The sequence below is a fragment of the Notothenia rossii genome, assembly GCF_949606895.1.
Source record: "Notothenia rossii genome assembly, chromosome: 5".
NCBI lineage: Eukaryota > Metazoa > Chordata > Actinopteri > Perciformes > Nototheniidae > Notothenia > Notothenia rossii.
In genome coordinates this window covers 66,586,538-66,614,494 of record NC_136903.1, presented here as the reverse complement: position 1 = coordinate 66,614,494, position 27,957 = coordinate 66,586,538, and the positions used below count along the sequence as shown (strand labels likewise).

Here is a 27,957-nt window from a genome sequence, read left to right as displayed (position 1 = left end):
AATCAGATTCTGTGACCGGTATTGCAAATACAAAAGCTTGTATCTTATGTTAAGCCTAGCATTACATCTGACAGGAAATTTGGTATAATGGACGGACGGTAGCCTATATTGAAATCAGAATAGAGCATAACCTTCAATATTTGATATTATGAAGGAATATAGCACAACCGAATAATATACTATCATTATGATATTAATAAGGTCATACAACAATTGGTTCAGTAAATACTATAAACATGGAGGTTTTACCTTTCTTCTATTAGCCTACTTTTAACTTCACTACATTTTGAGGGGGAACTTTGCTAGTTTGTATTAACTATTTTTAACAAGCACCACTTTACTGCCTACTGCATGTTTTACTTTGGAACTTTAAGTTCATTTAGCTGATAATACTTTTGTACTTTTCGGGCTTTGAATGAAGGACTTTTACTTGCATGCACAAAGCTTTTCACGGAAAGAACGTGACTTCCAACCGGAAACGTTTCTTAAATTAGCTTAAAAGAAAACCGGATGTTGGTGAATCACTCCAAATGAAAATGTTGCGGAAATAAATTGTTATTTGTTTAAATTCGAACCATTGCTTCGAATACATTCATTTGAGTTACTATTCGTGTATACGTGTGTGCTCATCGTTGTTCAATCGGTGAAATACGGACGATGTTCAAGTTCCTGTTTTATTTTGAAGAAAGGTCACAACCGGAAATAACCGCATAATGAAATGTGATATACCAGCTGATTTAACAGTGGTTTGAGAGCACATAGCACATGCTCACCAACCATGGTGATATTATTTATGTAAAATTTCACAAATAGTTTTCTAACTAGCACGCAAATAGGAAGAGTTTTGGTTCGACCGCCAAAACACACATTTCGGCACGAAGGGACAAACGGTGCCCTTAACTTCAGCTGACGCCAACAGTTTCGTAAGGTGAGTTATATTAGCTTATCAATAAATAAAACATGTTGGTAACAAGCAATGAGAAACTAGAGCCGTCCACAGTACCTGTACTAAAGTACGTCAATGGCTAGCTAGAGTTGTTAACGTGTTTATACCATAGACTGTATATATAAAGGTTTATACTGCTCAACGATACGTCAACCTTACCTGTAACGTAGGTGATTAACAGTGGTCTCTAACAGTTGACGTTACCTGATAATAAGGGTGATTGTAAGGCTTTCATCAAAGTATCCACTAGTAAAGAGTTGGCTAGTAAGTGTAGCATTTGCGTTAGCCAAAACTTTATCCACTTTCCCTGCTAAATCCCTGTACTTTAAATGACCCAATTAGAATAAAGGCTTCACAAGACTTTAACTGTGTCTTAAAGACTCTCTTGCTTCTTTAATGCAAGTTTGACAAGTCTTAGGTTTTTGAACTCAACCTGGTCTAATGTATATGGATATCCAAGTGACATCCATGCTATTAAAGTGACATTGATTAGACCCAATTTACCAGTTTATTTGAGATGTATTGTCATTATGTGTACCTCATAGGTTAAAGTCCAGTCCCAGTGCCACTCACTGTTACCTGGCTACGGCATCCCCCATCTGCACACTCCTTTGTGAATACACATCCTTCACCAGATGCTTTGTTCAACTTAAGGTTAATGTTTAGCCTCTGGAATTGCTGGGAAATTGTGTATTTATTCTGTTTACTCTCTCTGTGTTGAACAACCCATTCTCCCTCTGACACCAAAGCCCCTTGATGCCTCACTGCGTTGCTGCTTCCACCTTATTTTTCCAGACTGAGCAGAGCCATGTCAGCACTGTTTATTGCTGGTGTATTGTTGCACTCCCAGGAGAGAGGAGTGAATGCAATCACCTCTTTACTTTGTCTCTTTTTGAAAAGATCAACATTTCCCCACTGCATGACACATCAAGGCCTGTCAGGGTCAGCTCCGTGTAATACATTCTTTAAAAAAAAAACATAATTGCCTATTTTCAGATCCAACTGACTATGCTTTTATGAATGCCATGTCATTATTTTAGTATTGTAAAAATATAATTGTCTTTGAGTAGCAAATCAGACTATGCTTAGTTGTCCAGCTAAATGGGAAAAATCTGCTGAATCATTAAAGCAGTTAAAGGGCAATATCTTGAACTAAAGTCACGCTGCGACCTGCTTAGTTTGCACTTTTTTTGCTTACTTTGCAATTTGTAATGGTTATTTTATAGTCTTTTACCACTATTTCTTTCTGAGACATGTGCCTGTGCTTTTTCAGTTCATAGTTTTTTAATTGAAATAAAATGTGTGCATTTGATGTATAAGTTCCAGTTATTAAAATGTAATATTGTTCTTCCTCGCTTGATTACTCCCATTGTAATACTGTAGATAATATATATGTATTTATTGAAACCTTTTGTGCACCCAGACATGCTGCCTAATGTGTCCAAGTAGGATTAGTAGTGATTCTCAAGCTTTTCAAGTTGCAACCCCCAGAAAAATGCAGATTGTGTTATCAACCCCCCGCCATGCCAATGCTCATAAACTGTTAGCACACATAGATGCACTATGCTGGCAAGTGGTTAAATGCTATTTGGTTTCTAAAAATGTTGGCATACGCTCACTGTAAACCCCACAGCAAAGCACAAATATATAAAAGATATAGGCGATTTAATATAAAAAACATTTCCCATTCTAAATGATGTTTTCCTTCCCTCCAAAACCATCCACACATTATGTTGTGACCCCTTTGGATGATCCTTGAGAGCCACTACATTACATAACAAAAGTTGACCTTAAAACTTCTAACATAAATATTGTTTATATGTCACATCAGGTTGCCCAGGTCACCTGATCTGACCCCCCATCATCACATCTACTGACCCCCCCCCCCCCCCAGGACAGCATGGCTAACACAGACTCAGTCAAAGTCCGGGTCCTCTCTCTGAATTGCTGGTCAGTGGCTGTGGTTTGTATTTAATGCATTAGATTGTTTGTCTTGATGCATTAAGTAAAGCACAATGTGTTATTTTTTTCCAGGGGGATCCGCTACCTCAGCAAACAGTGTCCTCAGCGCTATGCAATGATTGGAGATATGTTGTGCAAGGAAGAGCACGATATCGTCTTACTGCAGGAGGTAAGTGGAGGCCATGCAAAGTCATCTGACCTTCATTAGCTCAGGTCCTCAGTTGAATTTGGTGATATTAGCAATGAAAACAACCTTGATCTTCTTGTAAACTCCTATGAGCAATATAAATAATGCAAAGATGGCTAAATGTAACTTTTTAAGTGACAGATTGATTTTCTTCCAGGTGTGGAGTGAGAAAGACTATCTCTCCCTGAAAAAGAAACTCGCCTGTAGTCATCCTCACTCGCATTACTTCAAGAGGTACATTTTTACTATAATCCCAAGGTCGATGTGCATATTTTCTGAATCTTTTGACTCTCTTTTATTCTATAATTAAAAAGTCATGAGTAAGTGTTTTTTTTTTTCATAAGGTCTCTGTCGGAAAAATGTACTTGCATAGCATTGATCCAAAGACCCAACATGTATTGAAGCCTAGGCACAACCTAAAGGATTAACTTTTGCAGCTTAATTATTTTTGAACTCCATACAAAGCACAAAAATGAGATGAATCCAAGGCCTTTCTAATCCCCTCTGCAACTCAAAGAGAAATCTACTCTAGGTGATACCTTCTCACATCTACAGTACTACAGAGAACACATTCTTAAGAAAAATGTAAATCTACATGTAAAACAATGATCGGACTTTCTTTAATAATCTGTAGTTAAGAGTGGAATATATAACTTCTCATCATGTCCTGTTCTTCCTCTCTTTCTTCAGCGGAGTCATCGGCAGTGGACTGGCTATTTTCTCCATACACAGAATCCATGACACATTTCTGTTTCGCTACTCACTGAATGGTTATCCTTACATGGTAAGTCTGGAGACCCTGAGACAGAGAACGTGTCTGTTCTGTATGATACACAACACCAGTAAACATAATAATCTCATAATTTGTCAAATACAAAATTCATAACTTTATTCCTATAAACCAGTGGTTCTCAAACTTTTTTCAATAATGTACCCCCTTTGAAGAAAAAATTCAGACACGTGCCCCCTGATCAGCGCAAAAACATTTTTTTAAGGAAAAAATGCCTATACAAAGAGGTACAGTACAGCACTGCACCATCAGTGTCTGATTTATTAAAACAAAAACCTTGTAACTGAGAAACACTTAAATGCTACATTTCAAATGTTTACAATCCATCACTAAATTCATGGCAAACCAATTTTAACATCATGCAATAAACACTAAGACGACATTAGTTGCATTGAACTGATCTTTTTAATAAGTTGTACTTACAATTTAGTGAGAAACATGGGCTTGTGCTTCACTGAGGATCTTTGTCATTCTGACAGGGAGGCAAACTGCAGTTATTAAACTTCACGTTTTGAAATATGTGTAACTCATTAATATAAAACCCACACTGCTCAAACTTCGTTACTTTTCCTAAAATTTGTATATTTATTTATTTTGGGGCTATGGGAGTGAAGAAAAAAAAAATATGAGCATTTTATGAGCATGGGATTTTGACCCCTCATATAAACATATGCATAATGCTGAGCTATACTTTGCGGCCACACGCCGTTGCCAAGCATTAACATAAAATAAATCTCACGTACCCCCTGCAGTACTCCAACGTACCCCTAGGGGTCCGCGTACCCCCATTTGAGAACCACTGCTATAAACAACAAGTCATAAAATCAAAACATGCATTGTGCAATGGAATATACTGTGTATGATATAGGCGATGATCCGCTGTCTGCATGCGTTTCTACTGAAGTTGGACCATTGTTTCAGACGCCTTGTGTGCCTATACAAAATATTAGGCATGTAACAGTAAACAATCAGTTTCCTGGCCTCAATATCTGATGTGTTGGTCCTTTTGATCTGAGGGGATTGGGTTTGAAAAGTCCTGGAATGTTATCTTTAACAGGTATCGAGCTAGCAAGTCTGCAAATGAGTGGGGAGCAAGTCTCATATACAGTATGCTTTAAAGGAGATCAACTACCTTTTTAAAACATGTATTGAGCTAATATAAAGCTGAATTGACATTATTTGCAGTCTTTTCTTTTTCTCTTCTAACTTATTTTTGTATTTACCTTATATTTAGGCTCACCATGGAGACTGGTTTGGAGGTAAAGCTGTTGGGATGGCTGTCTTAAACATTGGCAGCCTGACTGCAAACGTCTATGTGACTCATGTAAGGTTTCCTAACATCAGTTCTCAACCCTAGCTTTATGCATTGTCTAAAGTTATTGATCAATGTGCTGTTGTCCCTGTGTATTGATTGCAGCTGCATGCAGAGTACTGCAGAGACAAGGACTCTTATCTACCTCACAGAGTGGTCCAGGCCTGGGAGCTGCAGCAGTTCATCCGGTAGAGAGGCTTTGTTTGTTAAGTCTGCGTAAAGAGACTGAGCCAGTATTTGTTTACTCTGGTGTAAATTTGCATAGTATTCTCAGAACTTCCCCTGTTGTTTTTTCAAGTCACTGTAATGCAACACTGCAGTCCCTGACAGTAGTGTTTAAACTGCAGTATTCCTAATCAGTTATTACTTATTGATACAGTTTTAACATCATTTGCGGGATTGGTTATAATGTATTTTTCTGTACCCATTAGTCACACCTCCGCTGGAGCAGATATGGTGATTCTGGGAGGGGACCTGAACATGCACCCCCAGGACCTCGGCAACAGACTCCTCAGGTCTTACACTGGACTCCAAGACGCTTATTTGGAGAGTGCTAAATTTGATGTAGGTGGTGTCTGCTGATACAGTAATTAAGAGAAAACTCAGTTATAGCAATGGACTTATTCTTGTAGTTTTGGCCATACTTTTACATTTATTTGACATGTTATATGGTTAATGATGAAACATGGGGCACAATGACAGTGGTAGACATCTTTACAACAGCACAGATGGCTAGCATTTACGCTTGTTTTAAAAAACACCCGCAAATGTTATGGCAGTCTTTCAACTTTTGATGTGAATGTGACACTAAGAGTAGACCATAATCACCCAAGGCACATGCACATACAACTTAAAAAAGTAGAAGTTGTCAAAGAGTAGTTCTGCAAAATGTTAAAGGTCCCATGTCATGCTTTTCCGGTTATTACCCGTCCCCTTGTGTGTTATGAAGCTTTTTCTGCATGTAAACGGTCTCTACGGAGTCACAGACCCTCAAAGTACAACCTGTACCGAGTAAAACTCTAACACAGAAAATAGCTGTCTATGCTGCCCCAGAACGCCTCGTTGGAGATTTCTCTTTTTCCATTGGTTACTTCTTGGGTATAGTGACGTATTTGGCTATAGTGACGTGCCGTTACGTCCGCGGAGCCGTTACGTTTGGACCAATCCGCGGACTTCCTCACACACACATACTCGGCGGGACGTTGCAAGGCTCGCTGCTGCGAGGAGCGGACAGTGTGAGCTGGCTCACTGGTGTGGGGTCAGAGAGACACAGCGGAACTCAGCCTGAGCACACACACAAACTCCCAGCCAGGCTGCGGGTGTGTGTGTTTCGGGCTAGGTTTCGCTGTGTCTCACTGTCTCGCAGACGGCCACTGGGCTCACAGGGAGGGGGAGGGGGGGCAGGAGCTCCAACAAGCCGTTTAGGACAGAGAGTGAATACACATACTATACAGAGATGCTGTATGAGAAACCAATGTGAGTTTGGAAAATTGCACAATATAAATCTATTTTAGTATACCTGAACAATGAAATTATGATCAGTAGAAAGGCCATGACATGGGAACTTTTAAAGCTGTACTTAGCAAAGTCATTGTGGCTGCCAAAGATTGTCAAGAAGGCTATAAAAACATGAAGAAGACATTTTGTTTTTCTTTACTATGTGTATATACTTTATAAAATATTTTATAAATGTTAAAAACGCTTTTCTGTTGCAGGGATGCGAGGATGGTATGACCCTTATAGCCGACAATCCTTTTATCAATAAAAAGGAACTTTGTCCCTTTGAAAAGGGAATTCGAATCGACTACATCCTGTTCAAGGTGGGTGAAAGCTTTCGGTATTTGTATCACCTCGTGTCTTCAGCAAGATGTTTGAGTCAAAGGATTCATTTGTAATGTGTTTTAATTCCTAAAGCCCATTTCCTCTGTTTTATTCCCAGGGTTCTACCAAAACAGACATTTATTGTGATTACATGTCCACCACCAAAGGCTCCGTCCCAAACCATCCTTTCCCATACTCCGACCATGAGGCTCTGACTGCTGGACTGAGGCTGGAGACACACACTCAGACACGAAGTGACGGGCAACCAAAGATGAAGGACTCTGCTGCAGGTATGTTTATAGCACAATTAATGACATTCATAGAAATAATAAATATCTCTAAGGCACATGGTTTGCTTTCTTGTACACTACTTTGACAAACAGGGTTGTACAATTCTATTCAAATCAAAGAAATGCACAGAGACACCTTGCAGTCACCTTTAATGTCAACACCTCATAGAGCAGATCTGACAGTGACAGAGCGTTAGACACTGGAAGACACAATCTTGTGTGTGCGAATTGACAAAGACATTTGCTGAGACACCGTAATGACACAGCTATGACCAACTAACTCTGAACTTCTGTACCCTAAACATTTGTTACCAAATAGAAAGCTGATAATTACATCAGCAAGAGATAACCAGTTACATTCCTTGTAAAGGTGCAGGCTCCTGAAGGCCTCGGTCAGGTTAGGTTTACTCTCTGACAAATAACATGTTTAGTCCTGTCATTGTCTGAAGGAGAGAATGTTTACAATCTTGCTTTATGCATATTCAGAATTAAAAAGGAGGACATCCACTAACATAGCTGATGAAGAGAGACCCAGAATACAGGCCCAAGCTAATCTTGATACAAGAGAGGCCAAATGACTGCTGTCTGTACAGACAGATAAATACCTCTGAACTGAGGCCAGGACATAAGTGGAGAATCAATAGATGGAGCAAACAGTTAAACAATTCGCTTTCAATATCATAGGGATATACTTCTACCATTTTGGAGCCAAGCCACCTCTGTGACCTGTAGTAGTCCCAGAACTGCTCTGAAGCCTCCTGTCTTTAGCTCTTTGACATGCTGTGAATTACTTGAAGTTACAGTAGATTTGCCCCCAATGATCTAATATGTGAAAATCATGCACAGCCTTTTTCTGCTTCACTGTTCAACTGGTATTAAACACACAGATTAAATTGTGTTGAAGTCAACTGTTGCAAAAATTGAATTGCCTCTTTTGTCCATCCTGTCTTCAGGGAAGCTGGCTGCGTTGGTGGACATTGTGACAGAGGCGCGCACTGAAGTCAAAGTGGGCCTGCATTGCGCTGAGGGGATGCGCTACACGGCAACGCGCACCGGAGTGATGGGGTTGGCTCTGCTGGTCCTGGAGCTGGCCATCGCTGCGGTGCCCTGGTTGGCCCTGGGGACAGAACAGCCTTTCCCTCGTACCTCCTTCTACCTGCTGGCTGCTCTGTGCTTCGCCATCCTGTTGACCACCTTCCTGCTGTACATCTTCTACACCATGGAGCTGAAGGCTCTGCAGGGGGCTGAAGACCAGATGAGGCTGGCTGTGGGGAGTCTGCAGGAGAAGCTCAGGGGCTTTCCTCTGGCTCAGCCCCACAACCCCTCGCGGAGGCCCCCAGAGGGTCATGAGCCCAGTGCATTGACCCCGGAGGAATAAAAGAGGAGCTGACTGCGGTCAAAGTGGGCTCTGTAAGAGGAGACTTTGAAGTGAGCTTTAAGATGAATGTTGGAGAAAGTCCTATGAATGTGTTTTATGCTCTTAAGATTTAGATTTGTACTGCAGAATACAAACGTTTTTGAAGGACTGAAAGTAGTGCAGGACACATGCTTTTTATACTTTTTATATACTCGTCTTCACCCCTAGATTTCCCTCTTCAGCTAAACAAACACTTCCTGTTACATAACATGACACTTCTGTGCTACTGCTGTTCTTAACGCTCATAACTGTGACCATTTGTGTTTCTTATGCCGCTTGTCCGACTTCCATTCCACCAACCAGTAGTTTCAGCGGGACCAGATGTTTCTGTTTTTGTTTTCATGCTTCCCTTTTGTGATCTGGACACAATCATAGTGGGTCCAGACTGTTGGCTGATATACTTACAGAGAGAAAACCTGTGCACTCCACTGCACGAAGACACAGACACTCCTAATGTTGAAGGTTTACATTTAGGTCAGTACCTTTTTTCTTTTGACCAGATTTTTTAGAGCTTCCATAAGCACTTCTATGAAAACTCATGCGCCAGTGAATACTTTTATTTTTAGTATTGTAAGATCTGCATGTCTCATGTTTACTGTATTGCACAGTAAAGTATTTTAATGTTAGAGACCATCTACTCTCCTATTTCCCAAAGTATCGCATTGATAATGCACTGTATGTTTGTGTGTGTATATATACTTTCAAACTTGATCTAATTGGATCACATGAATTACTTTTTTAAAGAAACATCATGTACTGTAGAGAACTATGAATGCTTAATATATCATTAGTGTGCAGTGCACTTAGCTGACTAACCAGATACACTACTTCCTGTTATGTGAAAGTACTTAATGATCCATGCTGCTGTAAAACAGCGTTTAGACTCACCTAACCATAACCGTATTGATAATTTTAACAGTATTCTTACACTCAGTGTTGGAAAAGCACAAGTAGTTCTTAATCGCATAAAGGTAATACAATGTAAAAGAAGACATGAAGTTCATTCCAATTGAAAATTGTGATAGACATGATTATGAAAGCAATAATAAAAACTATAAATCCACCCTTCCTGACTGCTGAGGTTCTGGATGAATGGGAATGGCAGTGCATGATGGGTTCTTCACATTCATCACTAGAGGGCATTATTACTTCACGCTAACGGATGGGAGCATTCACCCAAGACCCATACTGACTCTTCAACGGCAGTTGCAAAGATCTCGGAGCATGTGGGATGACAGCCAAATGTACCAAAACATACCAACTGGCACTAAAGAAAAGGCACCCATGGGTGTGGTACACTTAACATGTTTCATTTTTTTTCCCACAGCAAATCACAGATGCTTTAACTGTCACCATGTTAAAACCTAATCAATCATATTTAGTGCCATTACCTGAAATAAAACAGAAACAGCAATATGTAGGAGCATGCATTTCACACTGAAAAATACAGAACACACATGCTTTGCATGTAGCCTATACTACACCTGATGCAAATTCGTTTTCAGCTTAGTCTAATTTTGTACAAAAATCAATGATTGATTTTTGTACAAAGGTTTTTTGTAACCGAAAAAGGTGGAAACAATACAGGCCTGTATTTTAGGAGAACAGGGTTTAAATGAGAGGAAAATAGAGTAAAACACTTGCCACACAGCTCTTGTGCAACCCTGGCCTTTCTTGTGACATAATGTAACATACAACACTTGTTTATAATGTTTTCCTTTTATGTAAGCTACTGTCTTTATTATGCATCTTAACTAAAGTCATAATACTCTTTCATGCATGACCTGAACTGAAGTTATAGTAGTTATACTAATATTGTATTATCTTGTTTCATACCTCTTTAAAAACGTTTCTTGTATTGAAGTGTTTTCTAGTGATGGCATCACATCCATCTCTTGCATTAGTGGTAAGGTGGAATAACATGCACGGGTCAAAGTAAAAGTCCTGCAAAAGTCCTGCATTCAAAATGTTACTCAATTGAAAGTGCAAAAGTATAATCATCAAAATATACTTCAAGTAACAAAAGTAAGAGTAGTCATTATGCAGACTGGTCAATTTCAGAATAATTTAATATTTTATAATTATAATAATAGTTTTATAATTATTGATCCATTAACGTGTTATTAAAGCTGGTAAAGGTGCAGCTAGATTTAATGACGTTGTATGATGCAGGGTAGCTTGTGAATTTACTCCAGGTGTAACTAAAGTCTGATTTAAGTGTTGATTATATTTCATCATTCCAAATCTGCATAGTAACTAAAGGATACATGTAGTGAAGTAAAATTAGCCTACACGATTTACCTCTGAATTGTAGTGGAGTAGAAGTACAAAGTAGCAAAAATGGAAATACTTGAGTATATAGGCTACTTTAAAACATTATTACTCAAGGACAATACTTGAGTAAATGTAGGCTAGGCTACTTGGTTACTTCGCACCTCTGGTTGTTACGGCTGTAGAGTAGTAGCCTAACATATTTGTAACCTATAGGCTACATTTAAAATGTATCCTACCCAGCATAAAACCTGGGGGGAAAAGTTAAGTAGAAACACCTTAAATTGTACTTGAGTGATGAGTTCCTTTCATTACTTCCAATAACTGTAAGCCTGTGGGGAATAGTGTAGTCAGCTGCACATAATGGCGTGGTATTTGTCAGGACAGGCAGCAGAGAGCGGTGTTTTGTTGCTGGATGGGCGCGGTCTGGTGTTCAGGGCAGGGCAAGGTGCACTTTACCTCCGGCAGCCCAGACACTCTGCGGCGGACTGGCTTTCCTCTGGATGTTGTTTAGGCCGACCAGACAGTTTAAAAAATGGCGACTCTGGACCACCTTAAATCGGTTATTTCCATCGGGAATGTGGACCACACGTCGCTGGCTCTGCCGTCCAGTAACCAGTGCCGGTCCGGGCAGCAGCGAGTCCGGGAGCAGGTGGAGACCCTCCGGAGGAGCAAGACCCGGCTGTCCAGTAGCAGGAGCGCTTCCACTTCTCTATCTCCGACATGTAAGAGAGCAGCCAACACACCTGGGCCGATAACAACTCACTACACAAGGAGAGAATATAGTCTGTCATTAAAAACATCATTTAGACTTTCATGTTAGGAGTTAGATATGGAATTATTCACATAATAGGTCATTACCTTCCCAGTCGTGTTCTTCTGTTCTAATTATTAAGGGAAAATAGAGACAAAGTTCTTAGTTTAACTGGATTTGATGATAGACCTAAGTTGTTTTCAGGGTAAAGTCCTTTAAGGAACTGCTACATTTGAAAAAAACTATATAATATCATTGATAAGAATTACACTATTTGGGGGGTTACTTGTTTGGAGTGCAAATGTTGCGTTCATGGTTTGGATTGTTTGTCTTTTTTGTCAGCATCACAGAATAACTCGATTTGAATATCATGAAACTTGGTGGAACCCTTTAAATTATGGAGCCAATCAAAACCAAGGGGCGCATACTCAACTGAACTGTAAGCTTGACAATACAGAAGTTTATAATTAACAACTCCTATTGGGTTTGTGGTCACATTTTTCTAACCGAGACGAAGGATTAAATATTACTAAAACCTTGGCTACCACCCTAGCCTGTACATCGTTTGTTGTTCACCCCAACGCCCTGACTTACCAAAATAAATACTTTAACACTTTTTGGTTTCCTGCTCTCTAAATTATTGGTGCTTTCAGGTTTTCATGCTTCTGACCTTGAATTCCTCATTTAATACCACATGGACACTATTATTTTCAAATACAAACCTAAGATCAGACTTGCCGAGTAGGTAAAATATGTTTCCCTTGTCTTTAAACAAAGGTAATAAATGGATGACATTAATCTCAGGTATATGGCCCCAGATGATAACGTTCTACATTTCTCCTCAGCTCCTACCATTGACTCCGTGTTCATAGGGGCTCCAAAGTTAAACTCCAGCGCATCCAATGGAGGGTTCATCTTTCCAAATGGCTATTCTAAAACTGTAAGTTATACGGCTTATCTATATTGTTGTCACACGATTGATTGGCAACAGTACCTGATGTGGTTGTATTATCATCACATTGTTGTCATTGAGGGAATGATGTGAGTCTGATGCAGGACTGTAGCCAAGGCCGGATTAACCATATCGGTAACCTGGGCAAGTGCCCAGGGGCCCTTGAGCAAAGAGGGCCCTCAGTGACAAGATTTTTTTTTTTTTTGGGCACAACCTCTCTCATCATACATTGTTTTAAATGAGCCCATGAGTGCTCAGTGCCCAGGGGCCCCTGGAGGTACTAATCCGGCCTTGACTGTAGCTACCAATGAGGGTCGTTGTATTCTACGTACGGAGTATTCTGTTATACCTGTTGTTGTTACACTTGGTGTTTTGTAAGGCTGATAAAGGTCTTATTTATAACCCAATAACTTTGAATCAGCACATTTTATTAACAGTGTAGAAGTATATAATTAATCAATCTATCTGCTATATATTTTCCTAATTAATGGATAAATTGTTTTGTCCTGTGTCAGAAAAGTGGTTAATTTCCCCCAATATAGTATTCTTGTGACTCAGATGGCTTCTTCAAATTGCTTGTTTAACCAAACAAAACCAAAATATATTTAATTTACTATCCTATATGACATAGAAAAAGTCGCAAATCCTCACATTCTAAATACTGGAATGAGTTTGAAAAAGGCCCATTATAAATGACAAAATAGTGGCGGATTAATTGTTTTAACACATTGTCTGAATTATTTGACGCAGTTGAAAATTGGAAACGTAAAATCATTTTAGATTTAAAATAATAATAATTTAGTGAGTTGCATAAGGGAGTTTTTACTAAAGACATCAATATTAAACACATTCTGACCTGTATATCAAAGTAAAAGGATATATTTCGCCACTATTTTGTTCAACACAAGAAATGCACATGATAATTATCTTAATTTGCGGCCTAATAAGAATGGATTTGTTGTCAGCAGTTTTTTAAAGGTTCTTCCCCAAAAACCTGTTTCCAAATCCTTCTAGACTATCTGTCTTCTCACACAAAAACATGCTCACCAGCCTCTCCCATGCCAGCCGATCTTGAAAACAACCTGCAGGGCTGCCATGTCACCCAAAAAGTTGTGTAACAATTAAATGTTCTATTGGGGAGGCGTGTGGCGCAGTGGATAGAGCGTTGGTGCTCGGATCAAGAGAGCACAGGTTCAAACCCCACTGCAGTCAGCATGTTGTTGTGTCCCTGCGCAAGACACTTCACCCCAAATTGCTCCTCTGGGGATTGCGCACAGTATTGAGTAATTCGCTTTGGATAAAAGCATCTAACATGTAATGTAATGTATTGCCAGCTCAATGTCAGTCACAAACACATTTAATTTGGTTCTGCAGCACAGCCGAGAACCAAACTTCAGCCTGTATTCAGTCACCAACATACAGGGAGCCAGTGTGAAGAGGACTGCAGGCTCTACCTATCAACATGTGAGGTCTTCCGCCGGCGTCGGCTCCACTGCGCTGGGTCAAGCCAACACCAGCCACAGTGAGCCTGGAATGGCCTGGAATCGCTCCGTGCCAAAACGCTCTGCTCCTCCGCAGGGATTTCCTTCCAACAGGGCAATCTACAGGGAAGAGAGAAGCAGCGGTCACTTTGTAAAGACCCCCACCTCCCCTCTGCAGTTTCAGCCCGTGTTCACCATGAATGGCACCGGTCAGACCAAATCAAGCAACCAGTTCCTGGGCAGCAAAGTTGAGGTGACCAAAACAGCTACTGACGGTCCTGCAGAGACCAAAGGAAATACGGGGTGAGTGAGATTAATAACTTCCACATTTTAGACTTAATCACATGTTTCAGTAAATACATTATACTGGCATGCTCTGTCTATTGAAATAACATTTAGATTATATTTTAATATCTTTTAGGTCAGATACTGCTGACATCACTATGAAGGAGGCTGTGGAGTATCTCTCCAGTGCGGAGGAAACATATCAGCACTGTGGCGCTTCCTACATACAGCACAAAACTTTCATTAACGAGAATGCTAAAGAAGAGGTGTGTGACTTGTTCTCTTCATATCATGTTGACTGACATTTATTTTAATATGATACATGATACATGCTAGTCATTTGGTAACGGTGAGGGCTGTGGGATAAAATGTGTGATTTCCTGTGAGTCCCTCGTGGATCTGTAGTTTGATTCCAGCAGAGAAATTACTTCAGCACTAACAATTCAAATATTTCAAAAAGGAAGTTATAGGACGAAAAAACTTTAAATGGCTGTCCTCGGAAAAACATGGTTTGAATTCTATACAAATCTTATGGATCTTTTTTATTTGTTTTTCCTGTAGTGTGTTATAGGTTTGTGTGCATGTAAATGGCCTGCAAAGGCTGATATAACAGTGTTCACATCAGAGGCAGTTTCTCTCCCACAAATTATAATCCCTTTTATTTAATTGTGGCGAATTACCACTCTTTGAACAACCAAATCCCCTTTGCATCACAGGTGTTGAAGTTCAAAGGAATCCATCCTCTGGTGGATCTGCTGAGCAGCCATAGCTCATCGGTCAATGAGACGTCCTCTGCTGCCCTCCGTAACCTGTCCTTCAAAAGCATCAGCAACAAGGAGGAGATACATCGCTCAGGAGGCATCACAGAGGCTGTGGCTCTGCTCAGAGAGACAGACTCTGTGGAGACACAGACACAGCTGACAGGTATACGTTAACTCTGAAACCCATAGACCCACATACAGGTACACACACCTATCCATGCAAACAAGTCAAACATAGACACCTTTGTTGTGTATAACAACATAGACCTGTGTTAGATCCTGCTGTCATTCACTAAAGCTCTTCTTAAGTGCTGTCTTTCTGCCAAGTGTTGAAGGGTCATCAAAAAATGACATCGCTAAGGTTTTAGTAACACTGATTTAGATGGAAATGTGTTAAATGGTTAAAGTTACATTAGACCGGTTTTAATCTCTTTGGCGATAAGCAGTAATTATTTTTGGATCTCTGCATCGGTGGCTAACTCACCATCGGGTTACCAACATCGTGTCTGTTCAAGATTACCTTAAACTACGGTTGCATTCAAGCTGCCAAGACAAGTTTCAGGCGCAAGTTTCAACAGCTTTTACTGTTGTTAAAACGTTTGATAGGATAGTAAAGTGTTCACACTCATTGAACCTACAAAATCAACATGCTGATGATTTATATCTTCAACAGGCAGTACATGAATATTTGATTGACAGGTTTTCTTATGCATCTTATGCCTGAACTGAACTGGTTTTCTTTTTCTGTCTAGGTCTCCTGTGGAATTTGTCGTCTGTCGACAGCCTGAAGCCAGACCTGCTGAAGAGTGCTCTGCCTGTGCTAATGGAGCAAGTGATCCTGCCCTACACTAAAGGTCACGACAGGACCAACAGCAGCAGCCGAGACCCAGAGGTCTTCTTTAACGCCACTGCGTGTCTAAGGTGAGAACAAAACTCCAACTGAGCAGCTGATAACATGCCAGGGTTTTTGCTATGGCTCTTAGAAATATTATGTTTTTTTACCTATGTGTAGCTCAGCTCAGGATCAAAGAATATGACATCACGTTATATTTCATTAAGCTGAAAAGTCAACCTAAGCAACCTATAATTAGTGCATTAAACCATTAGCATACAAATTCAAAATAGCAATTATTTTGGCTTCAAATAAGGCAAGGTAAGTTTATTTATATAGCACCTTTCAACACAAGGCAATTCAAAGTGCTTTACAAACATGAAAGACATTAAGAAAATGGCATTTAAAAAAAGTCATTAAAAAGCAAAGATAATAAAATAAACATTAAAAGAAAAAATACATGAATAAAAGTTACAGTGCAGTTTAAGATATGAATAGTTCAATTAAAAGCAGTGGCAAAAAGAAAAGTCTTCAGCCTGGATTTAAAAGTAGTAAGAGTTGCAGCGGACCTGCAGGTTTCTGGGAGTTGGTTCCAGATATTTGGAGCATAATAACTTCATAAATAAGCTAAACATTTTCAATGCTACATATATAAATGTTTTTTTTCCCCCTCTGTTTTATTGGCCATATCCACAAAAAGGCTGTCCTGGTATGGGGATCCAGGATAGCAAACAGGACGATTTTTAATAAACACATTATTTGGTATTTTTTACATTGAATCCATAGAGAGTTATTCAGTTTAAAAAAGACGTGTACGAGAAAGATTTGTGAGTAATACAACACTGGGTAGAAGTCATCAAGAGTTATCACGCTTGAGAGTGGATGTGAATCTGCTACATACGCTGTAACACAGACAGATACTGTAAACTAATAGCAGTGTATTTATGCTTTTACTACTCACGCTCATGATCTGCTGGTGTTTTTACAATGGGCAGGGTGGGGTTCAAGTCCATGTCAGAGATATTCTCTGGAAAAAGGCAAATAACTACTGTATCATGTAAATCCTTTTATATTCCCTTACTATCATTTAGTAGTACAAATAACATTTTGACCAGATCCAATGCAATAAAAGTTTGCTATTAAGTTACCTTTGAGAGAAAGATGTGTATTATTGTATACTTTAGTAGTTCAAATGTAATTATCATAGGACTCAGTTGCCAGGTTAGACTTAGCTCAAAGGTATGAAGTTAAATAGCCTTCGTTTTAATAGGTTTTTGCTAAACGGTTTAAGAGAGATCTTTATTGAGCTTTAATGTTATTTTAGTGTTTTTGTCCATTAATATAACTTATTTTCTGGCGGTTCATAACGTGAGATTCATTATGTTTACAAATCTTTACAAGCATGTCTGCAACAGCTGTTGGAGTAGATGCTTTAAGAACAGAAAACTGTGAATGTAAATCACATGACCATCAATCAAACCACAGTGACATGTGTTTTTAATGTTCTTATCTGATGCATCAGAAAGCAGTGTCTGTGTTGTAAAACATTGACTGACTTCCCGTGTAATTCAGTGAGAGCTTAGATTGTTTCACTTGCTTCACTGACACGATTACTACTGTTTACTTTTAAGGCAAGGTGAAATTAATATCAGACAATTCAATCGCTTTATGAAACCTTTGCTTCAGGGCGTTTCCATTACTGTCTCAATCTGAACAATACAAAATGAAACTATATTTGCATAGTGCTCTTTTCAGATAAATCAAAAGTACTCCTCTAAATGAACAATTTTAGAATAATGTATATGCTATTACTGTGTTTATCACTATGTTAAAGGAGGATTTGTTTTTTTACCCTTGTTTACTGTACTGCTTAGAAGCTTGTGAATTCCACAAAGGGATCAAAAAAGTTTATGTTAACCTGTTATTATCCTGAATCATTTTTTAACGTCATTTATATATATCTTTTTCAAATAGAAACCTAAGCAGTACGAAGCAAAGCAACCGACAGGCCATGAGGAAATGTCGAGGTCTGGTCGAGTCTCTGGTCAGTTATGTAAAAGAGTGCGTCGATGCGGGAAACCCAGACGATAAGGTGAGAAGGGGATACATTAATGTCTATTTATATATTGCGTGTTAAACCTGCACGTTTCCTAATTTGCTCACATGTCACACCTTCCTATGGAACTAACAAAAACAACATTGTTGCTACAGCAAGAAGCTGCGGTTTGAGTTAACCAGTTTACTATTGTAGTACACAGAGAGCAGTTGTACTGCAACAAGTATCGATGAGTCATACTGTGCTCACTGCTGGGATATCTGTGTACTTTAGTATGAGGCCTTTACACAGCCATGTATACACACTGTTACTTTTAACAGTAAATATAGGCAGGCTAGTCATTGCTCTGGCCTTTCAATCAACTGTTTCCATCGAAACATATGGATATTGTCACTTTTCACTGTTCTAGGAAGAGTAAAATATGTTTACCATTTTCAGTCACAAACAAATGTTATATAATTTATTTATGTGCTACAGCTTTCTATTTTAATTGTAATAGATTCTACAGGAAAGGGACAACATAACAGCAACAATGCTCAATATGTTAGCTCATATTGAGCATTGTTGAGTTTTAGCACAACTATTTCTGAGTCTAAGTGTGAACTAATGTTGTTCTACCTGTTGTAACAGTCGGTGGAAAACTGTGTGTGCATCCTGCACAACTTGACCTTCCAGCTGGAGGCCGAGGCTCCCGCTCTGTTCAGCAGGATCACAGCGTTAGCCAAGACTGTCTGCAGGACCTCCAGCGAGGGCGACACTGGGCCCATCGGCTGCTTCAGTCCGCAGAAAGAATCCTCAGAGCACGAGGTGAGGGCGAGGAAGGTGCACAACAGAGAGAAACAGACATGCTGCGTCAGACCAGGGCAAAATGAATGCTTTTATAATGACAGAAATACTTGACACCTCCTTCATGTGACTGCAAGTCGGTTTGTCCACACAGACACTTTCACTGTCTGTCACTAATCCTTGTTCTTTAAGTGTATTATAATTATGCCAATTACATGCTATTTAAAAAAACAAAGCTTAGTGTGACATTATGTGCTCTGATTTGATAAACGTTTAGGTGCTTTCCCTTTCCTGTAGTGTGTTATACAAGTTTACTGTGCATGTAAATGGTCCTCAATGGCTAGAATCCCAAAGTTCCCTCCAGAGGGAGTTTCTCCGTTAAGCCGTAGACCAATCACAACAGAGCCGGCCAGCTAACCATTCAGAGCAGACTGAGCTCTGGTTTAAGACAGAGGGTGAAAAGAGGTGCTGCAGCACAGGCACTATGAGAAAAATAAAAACCTTTTGAACATTAAAGCATGGAGACATGTCACAGTAGAGGAACAAAATACAAATATGAACCTGAATATGAGCATAATAGGGCACGTTAATGTTCATTTAAACATTTTTTTGAATGTTGCATGTTTGCATCTAGCACCATGGCAAACTATTTTTAAACATCTACATTCATATTTTGTTTTGTAGTATCCTTTATTTCAAAAAGTCCTAGAGGCAAATTCTGATTTTTTTTTTTTTAAGTAAATGCTGTAGCCGTTACATGTTGATCATGATATGTTCTCTTTTCCTGTCCAGCGCCGCTTTGACTACCCGGTCGTTGAGGATCCACAGCCTAATGGCGCTGGTTTGCTGATCCACTCCAGCACTCTGCAGAATTACCTGTCTTTGTTAGCCACTAGTCAGCGAGAAGAAACACAGGAAGCCTGCTGCGGAGCCCTGCAGAACCTCACCACAAACGACGGCATTGTAAGAGAAACATGTTCTGCTCTTGCACAATGACCGAGATAAAAGAAAATACATTTGATTTAAATTTGTCCCGTTGTAGTTAAGGGAGACAATTTTTTTTAAACTTGTTGGTCAACATGATCTATGCATATTTTGATAAATGCTTGCACTGAACCTGATTCTGTATTCACAGGTCTCTGGTGTAATGAGCCAGAACATTGTGCAGAAACTGAAAGGCCTGCACTTTATTAGTCCCCTTATAAAATCACCCAAAGTCAACATACAGAGGAACACAGTGGCCTTGGTAGGAAACCTGACCAAGAACCCAAACCTGCACATTGCCATAGGTAAGACGCATCTGCAAGACACAAATTGTAGTTTGTTGCTTTAAATCGGTTCCAGGTACTTTCTCTTCCTTTGAAAAGAAACAAAAAAAGACACGTCAACTATAATTATGATCCATTTAACAATGTGTGTTCAGAATCTGTAACACCTTTTTGCTTCGTCATATTTGAGTCATCCCGTTGAAATGCATGATCTTAAACAATATTTTTTGCGGTTTTACAAGTGTTAGCTTGCGTTTAACAGCCTCTTGTTTTGTGTTTTTCTTCTTACTGAAGTTCATAAAGCCCTCCCAGAGCTGCTGGGCATCCTCAGCGCAGGCACCAAGGAAGGAAATGAGTCCGATGACACACTGTCCATGGCCTGTCAGACCTCCAACTGCCTGCTTATGAATAAGCCTGAGATGGGAAAGCACCTGGTAAACAGCACCCTGATAAGATCCCTCAACGATATCAGCAAAAACACGTAGGTTGCATGTGAGCAAACAGAGAATGTGTCTGCATAATGTCTTAAGACTAAGAGATACAATTCATCAAGATATGGGGAATGACTCACCAAGGATTACATTTTGCATGCTTGTACAACTTCCACAAATCCGAACTGATCTTAAACAACTAATTCTACTTCTTTTTAGACATTTACCCAAATCCAGCAAATCCGCCTCCGTGCTTCTCTACAACCTTTGGTCAGACAAGGATTTACAAGGCTTCCTGAAAAAGGTGAGTGAAGATTAACCCTGAGTGCCAAGACCTGTCATGGTTAGGGTGTGTCCTATCAGCTAACTACACCTCAAATGTCCACACCTCACTCAGGTATTTGTGAGAAACAGAAGGAGAAAGGTTGGATTAGGCAGCGTTAAAAAATGCCCAGTGAATGTGAACAAGACACTAAAGAGACACAGTGGAGGAGTACAACAGGATGTTGGCAGGGTGCATTATAACACACAGGGCCATGAACACAGTGCAGTTTGTTTGATGTGTCACTCTATGTATGTTCAGTGTGGTTTCTGAGTTGGTGTACTGATTTATCTCTCACTATTTTTCCTGCAGCAAGGGATGAGTAAATCCTCATTTGTGAATGACATCACCGCGGCGGCACACAAGTCGGTTCAAGTCGTCGAATGACACGAAAGCTTAATGTCCCGGGAAGGGATTAAAGTCACCTCAACGCACAGGGGCTGAGCAGCATCCTTCCTCATTTCACATGTCACACAATACATGTTTCTATTAAATGTTTCCATCAACATACAGTAGCTCTGACAATGCTGCACTTTTTCTTTGTGGGGAAAAAAGGTGAAGGTTAAGATGTTCATTTTGTGTCTGGATTCTGCCACAATGTGCTTGCTTTATTAGATAATAACATACAGGTTTAGATGTTGTGTTTGCATAGAGGTTACTGTTTTTAAATCATGATACAACATTGTGTAAAAGTAATTTTGATTATGTAAAATCAACATGGAGAACATTTCTCTGTCGTTGGAGTTCATTGTTTTTAAAGAAACAGTGGCACTGTTTTAGGCAGTGATGTGTGTTTACATGTTGTAATGGCATGGCAGGTCTGTGGTTAACCACTCTTCTTTTTATATATGTGTGTGATCCTTAAACATTTGTATTATCATAAATCATGTAATTAATAAAGCTAGCAGACATATACTCTTCAAGCTGTTCATGTTTGATATTATCTGGGATTTTGAGGTAATTATCAGCCAGTCACTCGAGCAGAAATAAATGTGTTATTACTGTAAACCTCACTGTCACGCCCCTTTGGGGCTTTGGCTGCTTCTTTCTCAGCAGATCACTAACACGTCTTTCAATCTATGTTTACTCCACCCTCACACTGTAATTTACTTTCTGTGGTTTAGAACAAGGTCTTAGAGACAGACACTGCAGCTGTTGCTTGTACTTGTTAACTTTAACTTTGGTCCTCCACATTTGAGCATGTAATCCACCCAATAGTCAGGAAGAATTCCTGCAGTCATGCTTAAATGTATGAGGCATCAAAGTGATTACATTTTTCACTGAAAGGTTGAGGTGTGTGTCAGAGGACCGGTATTACTGTGGGCAAACATCAAGGCTGCCTGGATTTAAACAAGGCAATTTGGCTTTTTAAAGAAGGTGTGGCTAATTATAATTACCATGAAGGTGATGCTCATCTTGAAATTCCCACAAGTGAAGGAAACAAAGCCTTAAAAATAAAGAAGACACTGTTTCTCTTATTTAAAATAAAGACGTTTTTTTTTTTTTATTCCAACCACAAAATTGATCACACAAGAACTTATTACTCAATCTTACTTTTAGTACTCTAAAAACGACAGATTAAGTCTTAGAACTATGAGTACATTGTAAATGATGTTCTATTGTCATACTTTCATTTCAGAAATCACATACCTCCTGTCAAATCCCACTTTAATAAACACAAGCCGTAACACATCAGTCTAATCATAACCTCTAAATTCCTGCGGATGTACTCAGCACACTGATTCACAGATACAATATTTAAGAGAATTTGTTGTTTTGTTCTTGCATTTTCAAGTATTTAGAAAAAAACACATTATGGGGTTGATTTTATTGTCATTAAATGTCAGGTCTGGCAGTTTCCTTCCTGTTGTCGTCACATGTTATTTCCTCAGGCCCCGCTTGCTTCTGATGCTCTTTGAACTGAGAAGTAAAGGAAAGTCAGCAGAGATTTGGCATGTCGGCACCAAACCTACTCAACCTGTAATACATACACAATCATGTTTGATCATTTCCATGGGAAACGCATTTGTGTGTTGCATTGTACTAACTTAGTGTGAGTTTAGTGCCACATACTTTCCTCGATCTTTTAATTCCACAAACTTTAGAAGTTTTATTTTTCTTCGAGGCAAACACGCCTCTGTTGCGTTCATTATTTTGGGGATTTTTTTTATCCAAGAACGGAATTGGATTTGAAGCAATGTAATGCTATGTTCAGAATCGGGCCATTACAGGTTTTCTTGTACTGCATGCAACATGCATCACAGCTGCAGATGTTTCAATCTCATCAGGTCATTTTGAAGTCTGGTCCCAATACAGTTAATCTCTATACAGCATAATTCATTTATTATTATTTATTTTTTTATTAGAAAGCAATATCTTCATATTACACTCTGCATGAGTTGTGAGTTCAATTAAAGAGTGGTCTTCCTTTCTCTGATGACCCTTTGAATTTCTTCTGGATTATTTTAGCAGCACAGATTATACTCAATTTCAGAAGAAAATCTGTAAAGATTTGAGAAAAAAACGAAATAGATTTTTCTTTTGCTTTCATGCCCAAATAATCCCATTGCGACTCCATCTGGGGTCCCGACACATAGTTTGGGAACCGCTGCAGTGTAGAAAGCTGCTGCTGGCCTCAGACACTGGGAGCCTGGCATAGCTGACTGCTTTTGTAACAGGATTTGCTACCAACTAGTTGATGTCTATCTTTATCTGCTGTTGCTAGGTACCTGATCCCTGGAGCTTCCCCATGAAAATAGGCGTTTACACATTTCAGATGAAACTGTGATAAAGTATGTGTGTTATGGTTTGGTGGTATACAGTTTTTGAAACTGATTAATGAGTGTTTTACCTGAACATAGAAAAATTAAGGCTCTATTACAAGGGTTTACCTTAAATGATTATTAACAGCAGTATTAGTTTGCAATGCAGACGTCATATACTGCACGAGAAACACTTAAGTGTGTTAAAGTTTTGTTTCAGGAGGATAGCTTGATAGTATTGAGATGTCTGCAGGGCACCGTCACTGCTTTATTGTGAGCGCCATTAACTCAGGTCTGTCACGTAGCAGTTATAAGATCTCTCAGCTGTTTCAACCCTGTCTCTCCTTGGAGACTTTGTGCATGTGTGCTGTTCAGATAACCCAGCTTTCCCTTTGTTAAAAAAAACCCTCTCATGTGCTCTTCCTTTTTTTGTTTCCCCCGTCCTGTTTGGCTACTCCGGAAACTTTAGTCCTGCTGTCAAGCGGATGACACAAACAGCTGCAACTGATGCCGCTTCAAACAAAAAAAGATCAGAAGCGGAGGGGAAGTGGAAATAAGATGAGATGGAAACTTGAAGAGGTCACGAGGTGGACGTTTACATCAGTGCTGAGCCTGAGCCTTAGCAGGGAATTATGAATTTTTACTTATTTAAATGTACATTCAGCCATTTAGAATCCACCGTTTTAGTATCTAGGGTTTTTCCTCTCTTGATAAAAACTATTGTTTCTGTTTTGAAGATAAACATTAGATATCTGATGGTAAAGAGGCAGTGGTGGAAGATGTACTAACATATTTGAGCGAAAGTGACGTCAAAGTTAATAAATACTACTCATTATTTGGGAGGGCCCATTTCAGAATAATTATTATATTATTGTTATTATAGATGCATGAATGTATACCACTACTATTACAGCTTGCATGTTAGGGTTAGGGTTTACTTGTTTTGTATATTACTTACTGCTTGGTAGCTTTCGGATCCCCTCCACTGGGGATCAATAAAGTCTTATTGATATACATGAATAAAATCATAATTCATGTGTCCATTATATGTGTATTATAATAATAATAAATCTAAATCTGTAAAGTAACTGGTCACTAATGTTAGGGAAATACATTTAGCAGAGTAAAGGTTAAATATCTGTAGTAAAGTTGCAGGAAATGAAATCCTCTATGTACAAGTACCTCAAAATTGAAGTTATTTCAGTTAATGTACTTTGTTGTACAACAAGGACAAATGCATTTGTGATACATCATCAGCCTACTTCTTCCTTTCATGCAAAAGCACTGAATAACATCTTTGAAGAGCACAGTGCTGTGGGACTTACACTTTCTGATGATCACTGACTCGGTTTCTCAGCACGGTGACCTGTGGAAAATGTGTTTTTTTAAGTTAATTGAAATCTGGATTAGACAATATGCCACAACTGAATCTGATGTATTGAAATTTGTTTTAAAATTGTAATATTATACCATAGAAATGTCTCTGAAAGGAGACAACATGTAATGTCAGCATTTTCTGAACTGTTGAAATCACCAAACCACAGATTCTAGCCATACTAAATAAATGTTTACAATTCCAACTTCATTTTTAACTTTAATCTCCTTTTACTTGCTGGCAGTCTGAAGAGTGAAGAAAAAGCCTAAACAAGCTCCTACAATAGTTTATATCAAGAACAAATGACACTGGGAACAAAGTATGGGCGTCGGTAGGATAGCTACAGCTACCCTTAATTGAAGCTAAACTCAACAACTTTTATTAAACGTTAGCTGTTTTTGTGTGAAAAATTGTGAAATAATTAACAACTACTCTTAACAAAGTAGCAGCCTCTTTAGTAAAATGTATTGCACTAGTTCGTTAGTTTAATGTAGAGAAGAGCTAATATTACAAGTAATATAATAAATGGTGTGGCTAACTATTTAGCCCCCACTGTATGTTACTTTATTTTCACTGTTTCTTTAATAAGGCTTCCTGCTTTTGAAACAGTCATGTATAAGATATTTATCCGTCATTATTCTTCCTGTTTTACTTATTTTTTTAGTTACACAAGAGATGTTTGGATTACTTAGCAGAGAAACAGGTAGTCAGATGCAGTATTGTGCATTGTTTTTATATTGGCCTGCATCCCAGAAACAAAAGACAGGTTAGTGATGATGAGCACATGTTCCAGTTCCAGTAAGGTTACTTACCTCATACTTCTGCTTAGCCTGCGTATACTGCAGGTCAAACTTCTCTGACTCCAGCTGGTGCAACAATTCAAAGAGTTCCTTGGCTTTTTCCCTGCATCAAAGAAATGATTTTAAGCATTTCACACGATAGATATTGAGAGTTTATGTCAAGTTTTTTTTGTTTTTTACCTGAGTTTCTCCTCTTTCATGTGATCAATATTTAACTCTTTGCGCCGTTCATTTAGGATCTTCTTCTTCTTCTCCCTTTCTGTTGGTTTTTTACCCCCAGGCTGTGTTTGCTAATCAGGAGGAGGACACATGGGGATGTCAACATGGACAGTAGGTTTGTGACTTTTTAAAGATAACACGTGTTATCTTCACCTTGTATCCAGTGAAAGTCAAGTTGGACAGAATCATCTTCTTCCTTGCATCAACCTCTGCTTTCTTCTTCGCCTCCCCGTCTTCTTTTCTCGCTTTCTCTACCTGGTGGAAAACATTATGGCACCTTTAATGAAATTATTTATAGTATTTTGATTAATGACATTCTCGTAACATTGCCAGAACTTGTTTTATTGAAAATAAGTGTAAGGTATAGGTGGGATTGAGAATGCCAGTCTCTAAAATAAAATAAAAGTTTTTAAAAATCTTATTGAAAGAAAAATTGAAAGAAAATTAGTAATACTTGCATTAGTTTTTTTTAATGATTTTTAATGTTACTTGAGTTTTTATCCCATTTTTATTTTTATCGAATATGGAATAAAATGTTTGTGCTCCTCTTGCATTACGAGAGGTAAGTTAAATGTGTCTTTTAATCAAAGAAATGCTGCAACATAGACTTACTCAAAAGATGCAGAATCCCACGTGTTGGGCATTACACAGTGTTTCACAATGTTCATTATTCAAAACGACTTTGATTTGCATTCAAAATGTTTAAATGTACAAAATTACTTGATAAGGCGCAATATTTTCAATCTTTAAATTCTAAATTAGATTACATCTTTGGAATACAAAGGATTATGTTACCTATTACAAAATGATGTTACTTTTATCAGTACAGTACAATTCAAAGCATTATGCTCTGTTAATGTTATCTTTCTTTTTATACTTACAGCTTGTTTGTTCTGCCGCTCTTTTTCTAGCTCAGCTCTGATCTTCATCTGATCTGCTCTCTCTGACCTGCGTGTCTCCTGAAGTGGGAAAATGAATACAAAAACAACAAAACCAAAACAAAATCATATAAACACAACATTTGACAAAAAATACTTTATTATGGAATTGGGTGGTTATATGTGTGATATGTTGCAGTAGAAGAGAGAGATCATACAATGCGATCTGTGAGGTTGTTAAGCTCCTCTTCCTCCTTCTTGCGCTTCTCAAAGTGAACGTCGATCAGAGTGTGGAGCTCAGTCATGTCCTTCTCCATTCTTTTTCGATGAATGTCCTGGAATTATAGCAATAAGTCAAAATGGGAGTCTTTCCAAAAAAATCTGCCCTTCCAATCAAACAACAGCTTGCAGGTGTAACTTTAATCAGTTCTGGAATAACTCACATCAAAGTCCACTTTTTCTCCATCTGGGATTTTTGGAGGAGCCAAACCAGGCACAAAACCAGACCTGATGAAAAGGATGGAAGATGTAAAATATTTTCAACTGTGTTTCAATTTAAGTTATATGAAAATATTTAAACAGTGCCTTACTTTAACCTGCGCTTTGTCTCATCTGTGTATCCATCAAAAAGAAAAAAGGCAATTCACAATCTTTAGTTCAGTAGGCACGAGAAAACACTTGCAAGCATAACAAACCCACCGAGAAACATTTTTCCAAAATAAGCTTTCCATACCTGCCTCATTTTCCTCCGAGGTCTCTGTTGAAAGATGAGAGGGTCAGTGCAATGTCAACATGATTTCACGCTGACAGGTAGAGAATTACAGCACAGGTAATCCTCAAACAGTTTTCAAAACAGTTGTCAAAATCTGTTTTAATTTTAATTTCAGTGGTTACCCAATATCTTATATTTATTACATTTTCAGTTTTACTTCGTTATGAAAATACATTTTCTTCCCTTTTAGCCCTTGTGGTTTAGCAGTAAACAATTTATTCTAGTAA

At 38.8% G+C, this 27,957-nt stretch overlaps 3 protein-coding genes across 5 annotated transcripts; 2 read left to right on the top strand and 1 right to left on the bottom strand.

Annotated features, from left to right (window-relative positions):
* Window positions 1–690: 690 nt before the first annotated feature.
* Window positions 691–9,788, top strand: smpd2b (sphingomyelin phosphodiesterase 2b). Of its 2 annotated transcripts, XM_079681571.1 has the most exons (11): window positions 691–928; window positions 2,778–2,896; window positions 2,981–3,077; window positions 3,253–3,329; window positions 3,786–3,879; window positions 5,120–5,209; window positions 5,303–5,385; window positions 5,629–5,761; window positions 6,913–7,017; window positions 7,137–7,308; window positions 8,262–9,788. In XM_079681571.1, the coding sequence occupies exons 2-11, from the start codon at window positions 2,847–2,849 to the stop codon at window positions 8,684–8,686; spliced, it is 1,326 nt and encodes a 441-aa protein (XP_079537697.1). In that variant the 5' UTR covers window positions 691–928; window positions 2,778–2,846; the 3' UTR covers window positions 8,687–9,788. The 2 variants fall into 2 exon arrangements, with proteins under 2 accessions (XP_079537697.1, XP_079537698.1); XM_079681572.1 differs by lacking the exon at window positions 2,778–2,896.
* Window positions 9,789–11,440: 1,652 nt separating this feature from the next.
* Window positions 11,441–21,847, top strand: pkp1b (plakophilin 1b). The gene is made up of 13 exons (XM_079681570.1): window positions 11,441–11,721; window positions 12,596–12,690; window positions 14,077–14,486; window positions 14,605–14,734; window positions 15,185–15,392; window positions 15,982–16,150; window positions 18,036–18,153; window positions 18,748–18,924; window positions 19,696–19,866; window positions 20,039–20,192; window positions 20,466–20,652; window positions 20,822–20,906; window positions 21,237–21,847. The coding sequence occupies exons 1-13, from the start codon at window positions 11,532–11,534 to the stop codon at window positions 21,309–21,311; spliced, it is 2,169 nt and encodes a 722-aa protein (XP_079537696.1). The 5' UTR covers window positions 11,441–11,531; the 3' UTR covers window positions 21,312–21,847.
* An 888-nt stretch (window positions 21,848–22,735) lies between these two features.
* tnnt2b (troponin T type 2b (cardiac)) lies at window positions 22,736–27,714 on the bottom strand. Of its 2 annotated transcripts, XM_079681576.1 has the most exons (11): window positions 27,692–27,714; window positions 27,549–27,570; window positions 27,402–27,465; window positions 27,177–27,293; window positions 26,962–27,039; window positions 26,234–26,335; window positions 26,042–26,151; window positions 25,874–25,964; window positions 25,012–25,052; window positions 24,645–24,671; window positions 22,736–22,844 (listed from the first exon to the last, which is right to left on the bottom strand). In XM_079681576.1, the coding sequence occupies exons 4-11, from the start codon at window positions 27,273–27,275 to the stop codon at window positions 22,805–22,807; spliced, it is 588 nt and encodes a 195-aa protein (XP_079537702.1). In that variant the 5' UTR covers window positions 27,276–27,293; window positions 27,402–27,465; window positions 27,549–27,570; window positions 27,692–27,714; the 3' UTR covers window positions 22,736–22,804. The 2 variants fall into 2 exon arrangements, with proteins under 2 accessions (XP_079537702.1, XP_079537703.1); XM_079681577.1 differs by lacking the exon at window positions 24,645–24,671.
* Between the last annotated feature and the right edge of the window lie 243 nt (window positions 27,715–27,957).

What these genes read in the sequence shown, in the direction of transcription:
- smpd2b (XM_079681571.1), top strand. Translation starts at nt 2,847, where the DNA reads ATGGCTAACACAGACTCAGTCAAAGTCCGGGTCCTCTCTCTGAATTGC. An exon ending in GTCCTCTCTCTGAATTGCTG is followed by an intron (nt 2,897 to 2,980) that starts GTCAGTGGCTGT and finishes ATTTTTTTCCAG; the next exon opens with GGGGATCCGCTACCTCAGCA. An exon ending in GATGAAGGACTCTGCTGCAG is followed by an intron (nt 7,309 to 8,261) that starts GTATGTTTATAG and finishes TCCTGTCTTCAG; the next exon opens with GGAAGCTGGCTGCGTTGGTG.
- pkp1b (XM_079681570.1), top strand. Translation starts at nt 11,532, where the DNA reads ATGGCGACTCTGGACCACCTTAAATCGGTTATTTCCATCGGGAATGTG. An exon ending in CAAATGGCTATTCTAAAACT is followed by an intron (nt 12,691 to 14,076) that starts GTAAGTTATACG and finishes TTGGTTCTGCAG; the next exon opens with CACAGCCGAGAACCAAACTT. An exon ending in ACGAGAATGCTAAAGAAGAG is followed by an intron (nt 14,735 to 15,184) that starts GTGTGTGACTTG and finishes TTTGCATCACAG; the next exon opens with GTGTTGAAGTTCAAAGGAAT.
- tnnt2b (XM_079681576.1), bottom strand. Translation starts at nt 27,275, where the DNA reads ATGGAGAAGGACATGACTGAGCTCCACACTCTGATCGACGTTCACTTT. An exon ending in GTCAGTGATCATCAGAAAGT is followed by an intron (nt 24,672 to 25,011) that starts GTAAGTCCCACA and finishes ATTGATCCCCAG; the next exon opens with TGGAGGGGATCCGAAAGCTA. An exon ending in GATCCGAAAGCTACCAAGCA is followed by an intron (nt 22,845 to 24,644) that starts GTAAGTAATATA and finishes TTTACTTCTCAG; the next exon opens with TTCAAAGAGCATCAGAAGCA.